The 12,854-nt window shown below is 33.9% G+C and overlaps 1 protein-coding gene across 5 annotated transcripts in view; it reads right to left on the bottom strand.

The window, feature by feature from the left end:
* The window catches only part of LOC130901456 (uncharacterized), a 36,648-nt gene that overhangs the window by 2,218 nt on the left and 21,576 nt on the right, over positions 1-12,854 (bottom strand). Inside the window, exons 5-10 of one of the 5 annotated variants that reach the window (XM_057812865.1) lie at positions 12,325-12,592; positions 10,453-10,594; positions 2,005-2,093; positions 1,639-1,689; positions 1,402-1,473; positions 201-422 (exon numbers count right to left, since the gene is read on the bottom strand). In XM_057812865.1, the coding sequence (XP_057668848.1) occupies positions 201-422; positions 1,402-1,473; positions 1,639-1,689; positions 2,005-2,093; positions 10,453-10,594; positions 12,325-12,592 (844 nt within the window). The remainder of the gene's footprint in view (positions 1-200; positions 423-1,401; positions 1,474-1,638; positions 1,690-2,004; positions 2,094-10,452; positions 10,595-12,324; positions 12,593-12,854) is intronic. The other 4 variants (XM_057812868.1, XM_057812866.1, XM_057812867.1 and 1 more) reach the window with 4 other exon arrangements.

Here is a 12,854-nt window from a genome sequence, read left to right as displayed (position 1 = left end):
CTTGAAATAACGACCCCGCAAAGAACTTAAAACTGCTAAAAAGTTGTAATTCTTATAGATTGTGAAGACATTTAGTTTTTTGACTGAATATTATATTTTAAACCATAAAGAAAGAAGATATAAAAAGTTCATTTGTTAAGACATCGAAGGTGAAGACAAAGTATATGTTAAGAATTTTATAATTAAAATGATAAATATACCTAGAGATACTGATAAAACTGCTCCTTTTTGTAAATGAGGTACTCCATCTTCCAAATCATCAGCTCCACTCAATTTATAAGATATAACATCCGGATACTGTTCCTCTTCATGGTGGACTTTAGTTGCTATTTTCACTTTATTTATTTTTACTTGCTCCATATTATCTTTCGAATGCTTTAGATCGTGGGCGAGTTGTTCTTGAACGTGTTTTGGATTTACTTCTTAAAAATAAATTATTCCATATACTACAGAGGTCGGCATAAATTAAACCATAAATTTGAATTAAGAAAAAAATGCAGCGTTAAAATGAATTTATTAGAAGAAATTACAAAAAGGATTTGAAGAAGGATTACTGTAAAGTAATTAAGTGTTCAAATTGATGTCAATTTTGATCACTGCGTTTATGGCAACATTTCTCAACGGAAAGGGAGGTCGAGCGTTGAAAATTCTGGTGTGTGGTATTCTTGTAAAAACACGGTCCTTAAGAAGGCAACACAGGAAGAAATCACAAGGTGTTAAGTATTATGACCATGTGGGCCACTCAACGATTCCTCGTCTGCATATCCATTCTTACATAACCCTTAGTGCAGCGAAGTCCCATCCTGCATGAAATGAAGGATGTTCGCGAGTGTTGGATCGTTGTCCCTTGCCCACGTAAATTTTAGAGCATTTCGAGCTCGTTACTTGTTTCTCAAAAAAGTACCGATCCACGAGATCTCCCGATAGACTCAGTGCAGATTGGTTCGGCTAATCAACTAACGCTAGCGCCACTGTTTGCGCGGCACGTCGGCAACAGAGCCCGTCTTTAAGAATTTCTGGTATGTTTTTTATAATGTTAAACGATTTGGTAGCGGTGAGTTCGAAAATTGTTGTTGAAATTCGGTAAACATAGTTTAGTAATCCGTATTCGTACGCAGATACGATGTAACAAAAAAGCTTGTTTTTGAATATATTCATTCTACTCGGTAAACACGTATTTTTATAACACAAACACAACTTTCTGAAGTACGAACATGCTTCGTTTTAATCTTTTTCGACAGCGTTGCCAGACTTATGAGCGTTGCCGGGCTTATGCCGATCTTTCGAGAGCGTTGCTTGACTTAAGCCGTCCACTTTATTAACACGATACGAATGAAGGTTTGCTAGGAATAAATCAGGATTGGAATAACTATCAGCTCATGGTTTTTAAAAAGTACCTACCATTGTTTTTAATTAAATTTGGTGTTTGTTCTCTCTTTAGGCTTGGAGTTAAGTCCAGCTTCGGTCCTGAAACTACAACACTAGTGAATAATATTCTTGATATAATGGTGACGAATTTGGTCATTAGATATCATTTAAATCTGTGTATGGACTCGAACATAAATTTATGTTGCAAAGCCCTAATGTTATTGAATAAAATAATATCAAACTGATGTATTATTTTGAAACCCTTTTTACCTCTATTTTGGAAGTTTTCTTGATTACTTTGTTGTTCGAAAATTCCATCATCTAAAGTAACAAAAAGTAAATATGATAATATCTAAAAGTGAGTTTATAAAGACAAATAATTAAGAAAATAAAATTTTTAGCTGCTCAGATTATTTAGTGAGTTTCACTACAACGAAGCCCGTTTACCCAACTGTTTCATAGCAAATTGTCTCTTGTGAAGGAAAAAACTTTGTTAACAACACACTACTAAACAAAAAACAGTAGAAAACGAGTGGAATTTAAACTAAACAAAAAAACTACGTTCATCTAAACATTTAACACACAATTGAATTCAATTAATTTCTGTTTCAACACACTAAATTGAAATTATCCTACCTGATGGCCAATTTTCTTGTTGAATTGGTTGCTTGTAGCTGCTTTCCGGATAGTAATTTCCGATTTTCGGATACGATGCTGGAGGTTGACTACAAAAACAAGAAATAAACTTTGGAAATGTTGATTCCGAATGAGAGAAATGCCTCATTTAAAATTTCATAAATGGGAATTCGATTCATCCTTATAACAGATAGTGATGGAAGTAGTAGTTAGTAGAATAGAAAACTTTATTTTATTGTTGGTTATATCTCTATTTAGAGCAGTGCCGGACCGAAACAAATTTCGACCTCTCTCTCTCGTAGGTTGAAATGTTAAGGTTGAATAAGGGTTACAACCATTGCAGAGGGTAACTTAGAAAAGACGAGCAACCATCTGTTCCGCCGATGCCTTGACAGAGAGACGAAGTCAAATTCGAAAAGAGGAAAAGACAGATAGGAAGTTTGCTAATAAATTGAGTTTTCAAATAGTGGAAAAAACACAACTGAATAAACTACGACCAATCTAGTTCAAGGTTGCCGTACTAACCTAACTTAAATAGCTGTTTTAGACATCTACAACTCGACTTTATTCCATTTATAGAGTTCTAGTGGACTCGCAGTGCCTCTATGGCTTCGAGATTAGATTTTAGTTTTGGACCTAAGTAAAAACGGGCAACACTACCATCTGATAAGATCAGGTCAAACAGAAACTGACAAGTGTAAATTAGGTGGGCGGAAGAACGAAACTCCAGTTTAACAAGTTTCAAGACAAGAAATTTAGAGACAACAAAAACCTAGACCTTTCGTGAAATTTACGTGATTGCTCATCGTCTTAATTTATCTTTTTTGATGCTATTTCATTTCCTTGCATTTCAGATAGCTTCTTAATCGGTTAGAAAATATGTTTTTTCAATTTGTTTGTTTCATTTCTTTTTCATTCAGTTATCATTTTTCGTTTTATCTCATCTCTATTCTTTTAACTAAGTATCCAGATTAATGTTCGTGCCAGCCGGCAACATAGCGAAGAATCTATTTTAGGAGGGATCATATGATGAGACTAAAAGCATGCGAGAGTTAGTTGCTTAAAAAACGTAATCATTGATGTTTTAAAATATTCTATAAATTCGAAAAGACGTGAAGACGAAGGATCGCTTATACCTGAAACTTATATGTGTAGATAAACCATTATATTTTTTTTGTGCCATAAACTTTCAATCTACCCAACTGACTAATTTATTCTAAATAATACCCTAAACAACACGAACTAAATTGGAACCCTCCATTCAAAATAATCTTATTTATTGATGCTTATTACAAATAAAGTTATATTAGGACCAAAATTGAAGATATTATCAGAGAAAATTTAAAGCAAACATCATGGCAATATAATATATTAATTTTAGATGAATCGAGTTATATTTAATGTACTTTTCGTACTTTTTTGTAAGCTTTTTTATATTTTTGGTACCGTTGTTTGTACTAATAAACAAATGAATACATACATATATTTAAAATAAACCTTTCCCAGCTATTTAAAAGAATTTGATTTAAACATTCAACACAATTGTAATATTTTATGATTTAATTGGAGTCAAAAATATTTCAAATGAAGAACTTTCAAACCTTATTATGCTCAAAATGCACCCTGATTCACGGTAGATCCCGGCAGTGACGAAAATAACCTAGAAATGTGAGTTGTTTAAACATTCAACACAATTGTAATATTTCATGATTAAATTGGAGTCAAAAATATTTCAAATGAAGAAATATTAAAGTTTATTTTGCTCAAAATCCACCCTGATTCACGGTAGATCCCGGCAGTGACGAACATAACCTAGAAATGTGAGTTGTTTAAACATTCAACACAATTGTAATATTTTATGATTTAATTGGAGTCAAAAATATTTCAAATGAAGAACTTTCAAACCTTATTATGCTCAAAATGCACCCTGATTCACGGTAGATCCCGGCAGTGACGAAAATAACCTAGAAATGTGAGTTGTTTAAACATTCAACACAATTGTAATATTTCATGATTAAATTGGAGTCAAAAATATTTCAAATGAAGAAATATTAAAGTTTATTTTGCTCAAAATCCACCCTGATTCACGGTAGATCCCGGCAGTGACGAACATAACCTAGAAATGTGAGTTGTTTAAACATTCAACACAATTGTAATATTTTATGATTTAATTGGAGTCAAAAATATTTCAAATGAAGAACTTTCAAACCTTATTATGCTCAAAATGCACCCTGATTCACGGTAGATCCCGGCAGTGACGAACATAACCTAGAAATGTAAGTTGTTTAAACATTCAACACATTTGTAATATTTTATGATTTAATTGGAGTCAAAAATATTCCAAATGAAGAAATTTTAAAGTTTATTTTGCTCAAAATGCACCCTGATTCACGGTAGATCCCGGCAGTGACGAACATAACCTAGAAATGTAAGTTGTTTAAACATTCAACACATTTGTAATATTTTATGATTTAATTGGAGTCAAAAATATTTCAAATGAAGAAATTTTAAAGTTTATTTTGCTCAAAATGCACCCTGATTTACGGTAGATCCCGGCAGTGACGAACATAACCTAGAAATGTGAGTTTTTTACACATTTAATACATTTGTAATATTTTATGATTTAATTGGAGTCAAAAATATTTCAAATGAAGAAATTTTAAAGTTTATTTTGCTCAAAATGCACCCTGATTCACGTTAGATCCGGGCAGAGACGAACATAATCTAGAAATGTGAGTTTTTTACACAATCAACACAATTGTAATATTTAACGAACTGAGTTCGAAAATATTCAAATCGAAAAACTTTTGAATTTTATTTTGCTTAAAATGTACCCCTATAGATATTCCTTTAAATCAGTCTCTTTCTTGATTAGATCCGTACAGTGATTTAATATAACCTAGAAATGTGAGTTTTTCACACCTTTAACACATTTGTAATGTTTAGCGATTTGGAAACAAAAATATTTTAATTGAAGAACTTTTAGTTTTTTAGTTTTATTTTGCTTAAAATACACCCCACTAGATATTGCATTAAATCAGACGCTTTCGCAATTAACGTAGATCCGACACTGCTCTAGCATAACGTATTAAAATTAATAAATGTGGGAAGATAATTATTAGCATTTCTCTCTCCCTTTCATTCACTCGTTTTGAGATCGATGTGCAAAACTATAATCATAGTATGTACTTATACTATATTTATAGCTCATTGTTTTAATAGATAATAAAGAAAGTTAAAATTTTCCTCTAATATTTTACTGCAAAATACTTATTTTACCTTGTATATACACAAAGAGAAAATATGATTGTTTATGAGGATATTATAATAAATCTATATTTACAATTATCCTCTGTGAATTGATATTTGCACGATGAGGATTTTTTCTAAATAATACATCACGAAGAAGTGCAAGATTTTTTTGATTATTAAGAATTAATTTAATATTTTAAAAAGACTTTAAATAAGTAAATAAGCATATGAATATATACATAATTAAATATCATATACAAATTATTAGGTTAGATTTAACAATTGTTGTTTCTGTATTTTTAATAATTCTGACTTTACATACGTGGATGGTCCCAGATAACCTAGAGATGGCGGTAGTTATCACTGTATTAGAAAGTTCGAAAACGATACGTTTTTTAGTATTGGTTTGGCAGCCTTCAATAGTGAACGTTTCCAGTGAATTTGCAAAAATCCTTATGTGATACAATACTTTTATAAGAAAGGCCTTAGCTCAACAAATAGAAAAGCTGAACTATAGTCTACTTTGTGTAAAACTACTCCTTCGTTATTAACAGTATAATATAGGCAGTTCAAACGAGGCCGTACGACCTGTGAAGACCAGTACGCAGTGGTCGACCAGATGGGGTGACGACTCCAGAAATGTTGACGAAAATCCACAAAGCGATACTGGAAGATCGTCGACTGAAATTGCGGAAGCTAGCAGATATAGTAGACATTTCAAAAAGTGCTCACAATGGAACAAAATCAGCGACGTGAAGATGTTTGCATCGAGCGTTTGGCAAATTTTGGAGCCATTTCATAACCATGGATAAACCGTGGGTCCATCACTTTACACCCGAAACAAAAGAACAATCAAAACAAAGGACTGAAAAGGGAGAACCAGCTCCAAAGAAGGCAAAGACCGTTCCATCTGCAGGCAAGGTCATGAGTTGGTTTTTTGGGATGACTATCTTGAAAAAGGAAAACTATCAACGGCAAGTATTATACGAACTTATTGCAACGTTTGAAAGAAGGAAGTAAGTAAAAAAAATAAGAAAGTGTTGTTTCATCAAGAAATCGCACCAGCTCAAACATCCGTTGTTATAATGGCGTAAATTGATGTATTAAAGTTTGAATTGCTATCTCACGTATCCTATTCGCCAGACTTAGCCCCCACGGATTATTTTCTGTTTCCAGATTTGAAATAATGGCTCGGTTGTCAAAAAACAATGAAGATTTGAATGAATAGATGACTTGAACATAGTATATATGAAAAGTATATGGAGCTAAAATGAGATTACGTTGAAAAATGAATATATTTTTTTTCAAAAATTTTTGTTTTTTCTTTGTTGGGCCATCCTCGAAGTTAGAAGAAGAAAAAAGTACTGAGACGATCCTACTATTCAGTTTTACCATTTTCGAATTAACTTTCTTAATTCAATAATAATTATATTGTTTAAAATTTTATCGGCAGCCACTTCACAGATTTCTTCAACTTCGATTCGTACTCTGTATGTGACAGGAAAATTATTTTTAAGATAAGGGATTACAAGTCTAAATCACATCTGCGGTGCACAATTTTCTTTTAGCTTGTGGAAAATATTATTGATTCCATATTCCCTTCTTAGACGCTTTCTAAAATAGAAGACATCCGGGGAAACCCGGACGTGTGGCAACCTACATATAGAATGTCGTTTTTCTTTTCGTTTCTTGTTTTTAATTCGAATGTTTATATACAAACTCTAAATACGAGGATATATTGAAAAATTCTCAGCCTACTTTAGAACCAAACAAAATTTCAATGTCAAAATATTTTATCACTCAACATATTCTTCTCTTAATTGGCGACATTTATTACAACGAACCTGCAACGTCTCTAGATCTTCCAAAAAAAATGTTTCTTCTTGCTCTGCAAACCAGACCTCCATAGTTTTTATTACCTCCTCGTTGGAAGAAATTTTACTACCTTTTAAACTTTTTTTCAGTTGAGGAAAGAGATGATAGTCGGACGGAGCCAAATGTTGTTGGGGTTTTTCTAGTAATTCAAACCTTAAATCACGAATTTTTTGCATGGCAACATGAGATTTGTGTGCAGGGGCATTGTCCTGCAACAACAAAACACCTTTGGATAGCTTTCCGCGTCTTTTCTCTTTAATTTTTTCCAGTAGAGCGGTCGTATACTCATCTCCAGTTATTATTCTACCCTTATCCAAAAAATCAATCATGATTACTCCTTGGCAATCCCAAAAAACTGTAGCAAGAACTTTTCCAGCAGATTTTTGGACACGAAACTTCTCAGGTCTTGGAGAACCAGAGTGTCGCCATTCCATTGATTGTTGCTTTGTTTCTGGATCATAGAATTGTAACCAAGTCACATCCATAGTAACAATTCGGTTTAAGAAGTCTACATCGTTTTTAAATCGAGCACAGATCGAACGCGATGCTTCTACTCTTGCACGCTTTTGGTCAACAATCAAACATTTAGGGATCCATTTTGCAGCAATTTTTCTCATGTCCAAATTGACGTGAACTTTATGATGAACGCGTTCGTATGAAATATTCAGTGCTTCATGTCATGAACTGCATCGATATTTGACTCTGACAGAGAAACTGGCCTTCCCGATCATCTTCAATGGAAAATTTACCTCTTTTGAAGCTTGAAGTCCAATTTTTCAGGGTCGCATACGAAGGACATTGATCACCAAGGGTATTAAGCATATCTTCGTAAATCTGCTTACCTCTTAACCCTTTTAAATACAGGTACTTGATGATGACTCGATACTCCAATTTTTCGATTTTCACAATTTCGATGGACATCTTTTTTCTTTCAATTTATTGCGTAACTCTCGTTTACTTTTTTGACGTGAAACTTTACACTGACACTTCTAATAAGTTATTGTTCGTTGCTATGGTAACGCAACATTTTGTTTATGCATGGAACTGGTCTAGGCTAACTAAATATAATTACATTCTTGTATATAAACTTAGATCAAAATAACTTTATCCTTTAAGGTGATACAGAATTACGTTTTCGAAGTTTTCGTTCATATTTCATTCTGATTCATTATAAATAAGTAAGGGTATTGAGAATATTTTTCATTAGAGTATTTGATTAGAGAAAAGCAAGTGTATGTAAATACTCACAGTTGATATTTCGCTACCGTTATCTACATCTATGTGTTGTGGCATGCGTCGGAGTGCTATATCATATCCAATCAATTGAGGAAATCGAATATTGCACGATAATGATAACGATTACATTATTATGATACCCAATTATAATTTTGATTTAATTTCTGGATTAAATTCGGAAAAGATGAACCCTCCAATTTTGCTCAAATTTCCACCAAAAGCTTATCCTTGATTAGAGAAGATAATCCCTAGAAGGATTTTTGCCACCAAAACTTCGATGGGTCTTCAAAGTCTTAATATTTTTCGAAAATAGTTTCCAATAAAAAAAGATCTACAAAAAAGTTGCATCCATTCTTTTAGTTATGATCCAAAATATCTCTGCAGGAGATTTTATCTCCACCAAGAGTTTAAACGAGCTTTAGCATTGCAACCAGCGCTCTCCAAGAAAAAAATACCCAATTTGACTCCAACCGAGATATTTTGGGTGATAACAGCTAAAAAAACCTTTTTTGTAGAGCTTTTTATGAGCGTCTCTTTTGGTGGAAACTTATTTCTCTAAAATATATTTTTATAAAATTGTTATAACTTTGAAGAGGGTTGAGGTGCAAACAAAGCTTTTTAGGTTATAATCTTTTCAGATATTATCTTTTTTAAGATAACTACACCCTTATTTATTTTTTCATAATCATGACGAGTGCGTTCAGGAATGACAATAATTTTAGTGCAGATCTTCATTCATATAAATTATCGATTGTGAATGTATTAGGGCGTTAGTCGCATTCAACATCTTCACAACCATTTTGAGAACACTCATACCACTTGTAAAGTATTGTTTTACTCATACTGGATGCACAATATGCATTTATAACGTTTTAAATCAGTTGTTATACTTTTATTATGTATCATTTTATACAAACTTTTAAACATTTTAGGTTAATCTTTGTCGTATGATTACTACGAGGGTCGCTACTTAAGATTTCAAATATGGCAACACTGATGTGAAATTGCAATCCTAATTGAGTTCTTTACAGATTCTAGAAACATTCGTTTTGGTCAAAAAATGTAATTAAATCGTGAACATTTTCGTGCGATGATTTTCTATGTCTTTAGATGTGGATTAAACCAACTCGCTTCAACTTGTGAAGAAGCACCATTTCGAACCACCGTGTTTCACTGGTTTTTCAAATTCAATCGTGGTCACACGAAATTCGTTCGTCAAAACAGGCTGTTGTACCAAAAAACATCGATGCAGTGCGTAAACCGATATTGCATATGATATATTGTGAGATTGAGGCATACTTAGGCATTAATTCCACTCGCACACACTCAATATTGCAACAATATTTGGCTGCCAAAAAGATTTGTTGGCGTTGGTTACGCAAAATTTGACAATCGGTTAAAAAAGCTATTCAAAAGACGTGACAGGCGACGGATCATGCATCTATGCATATGAAACCGAAGGTAAACAACAATCGACTGCATAGGTCTTTCAAGACGAGCCAAATTCAACAAAAGTTGTTCGCGCACCAAGCAAATGTTCGCCTGTTTTTTCGAAATAACTGAACATTTCGTCACCGTTCTATTAGAGCAACGTAGAACAGTTAATTCTAAATAGTACACCAGCATTTGTTTGTCATAAATGTTCGATAAAATCAGGGAAACCAATCGCAGAAGACGAATCATTCTCAAAACATTGAAATGATGGGTCGTCCGCCGTACAGTCCTCGTTTTGCACCCAGTGATTTCTTATTCCTGCAAATCAAAAATAAATTGCGAGGTCAACGTTTTTCTACTCCTGTAGAAGCTATCAAATCACATGTTTTAGAGGTACCTTAATTAGAATATTTTGGAAACAATATCCAATGATAAATATTTAATATTTGTTTAGTTCAAAACTTAAGTAGCAGCCCTCGTATATCTGTATATGTAAACCGATTAAATCTCTTCAATCTGTTTTATAAATTTAGCTTCGCTCATTTTATTTAATTGCAACATGACTCTCAATAGATTGGATATATTCTAAAAAAGCTTTTGATTAGATAATCTATTAGTCAAATGCTACTTTTTCTGATAACCGTCTCTCACCCTGCGGTATTACTATCGCTCGAATATCCGAGGGCGCGATGCAAATACTGCATAGCTCCCTTATATTTATTATACCTGATCTCTTGTCCATCAGGCACTTGAAAACCGCTCTCCTTGTGATTGAAAATACGACTGTTTTTATCTGAAACAACGAAAATATATTCTCGCAGCTTCTATAATTTCCTATAAACCTCAAATCCTATAACAGTCCAATCACAGAAAATTATCATGATCTATCCGTAGATACAAACCAAACTGTGTTAACAAAACCAATGAGAAATAAATATATTTCAACAACAATTTCCGAACTCGCCGCTACCAAATCGTTCAAAATTATAAAAACGTACCAGAAATTCTTAAAAACGGGCACTGTTGCCGACGCGCCGTGTTCTGGACGAAAATATGTTGATTAGCCGAACCAATCTGCAGTGAGGCTATCACGAGAATGATTTCGATCGCAGATTGGAATTTTGCGAGTAGTACCTCGGATGCAGTCAGGATGATGCGCAGTTCCAGCATTCCATTTTGTGGTCGGATGAAACAATCTCCAAGCCTAACGGTACGGCATAATTGCGTGTACTGCAACGACCAGAATCCATCACTTCTCCATTGAAGAACCAAACCTGCCTGGATTATGTGTGGGTGGATTCCATGTGGGAGGTCTCGTGGATTCGTACTTTTCTAAGGGTCATATAACGGGCTAAAGTTATTTGGAAATCCTCGAAGATTTACGTGAGCAAATGGACAACGGTCCAAAATTCGAGTACAACAATGTTCATTTTGAAGAATGGATAGGCAGATGAGGATTTGTTGAGCCTCGAAAGGTTATATGACCTGACACCCTGTGTATTCTTTCTTTGGGGTCTTTTAAAGGACCGCCCTTTTGCAAGAGGACCTACAATTGAAGAATTGGCGGAAAGCTTGATATGCTTCGACGGACTTGCCTCTCCGTTGAGAAACGTTGCTGTACATTGATCAAGATGGGTATCAATTTGAACATCCTTTTTTAAATCCCTTTTGTAATTGTATCTAATAAATTCATTTTAAAGATGTTTTCTTCTCTTAATGCAAATATATAGTCGATCTCTGTAGTATATGGAATAATTCATTTTCAAGTTTTTAAATCCAAAACACGTTACAGAACAACTCGCCTACGATCTGAAGCATTCTAAAGACAATATGGAGCAAGTCCACCACGAAGAGGAACAGGTCCCGGATTTCATATCTTATAAATTGAGTGGAGCTGATGATTTGGAAATTTTGCAATTAGTATTTCGCTTAATTTTCTGAAAAAACATGGTTTTTTATTTAGGATGACTCTCGGTACTTGGCTTTTGTCTTCTTCTTTTGAAAATACAGTTCTGTCGCTGATTTTCCACATTGTACGTTGTTAATTAGGTCAATAACCTAAAAAAAATCTCTTTACCCCCTTAACCTGATAAGTGCTTGAAACCACGTGCTGTCTGCGTAGAAAAACGTGTAATTGATGTCTTCTGATGATGGTGAATCAAACAACCACCGTTTGTAAACTCTCAGATAGTGGAGCAGAGGCAGGACAGCTGAAATATTCTGCTTGAATATCAAGGCTTCGTGATAGACACGACCGAAAGCCTTTTTGGTATCCGCAAAGCTTCTATATCAAAATCTGTTTATAGCTAAGCGCGTTATTAGTTTTTCAATCAAGGATAAAACAGAAATTGATAAAAGAAGTTGATGTCAAAAGTGAAACTTTGATATGATGAGTGTTTGACTGAAAAAAGTAAATCACAAAAGGAAAACTATTTTATTTTACCCTGTACATGTGTATTCCTTCTATTAACTTATTAAATCAAGGTCAAAATATTAAATAACACATTTATTAACTACACTTACCAGCATACTGAGGAATCTGTGGAGGCACCTGATTTGTTTGATGTACTATCCAATTAGGTTGACCTTGTACAGCTGGTAATTGGGGCACGTACGGCTGAAGAGGAGCTTCGAATTGCAATTGGGGATTTCCATTAGATTGCATGTAATCCATTACTTCAGGTGTTCGTTGAATTGCGGGCGGTAGGAGTGCAGGAGGATCATGATGAATCTGAGGTTGTCGGAGGTAAGGACTTTGTTGCGGAATTTGGGGAAGTTGGGGTTGTTGTACCTGAAACGATTCTTTTTTGTTTAACATCATGATTTTCAAGATAATTATATTCTATAGTCAATAATAATTATGAGACGGGCGTTATGATTAAAAAGAATCCATCATATCATTATTTACAAACCCTTTCCCGTGTTTTCGTAGCAAAACTTCGTGATTCAACCATGTGGAATGTTAATTCGTACTATCTTGTCTAGACGGCTTGTGTAGGGGATAAGATTTGTTGGGATAAGACGTGTAAAACCACTCTTGTAGAAAATTTAGA

Source organism: Diorhabda carinulata, chromosome X (assembly GCF_026250575.1).
Source record: "Diorhabda carinulata isolate Delta chromosome X, icDioCari1.1, whole genome shotgun sequence".
NCBI classification, from domain to species: domain Eukaryota; kingdom Metazoa; phylum Arthropoda; class Insecta; order Coleoptera; family Chrysomelidae; genus Diorhabda; species Diorhabda carinulata.
The sequence above is the reverse complement of the archived record's forward strand: the minus strand, read 5'-3'. Positions and strand labels throughout refer to the sequence as shown.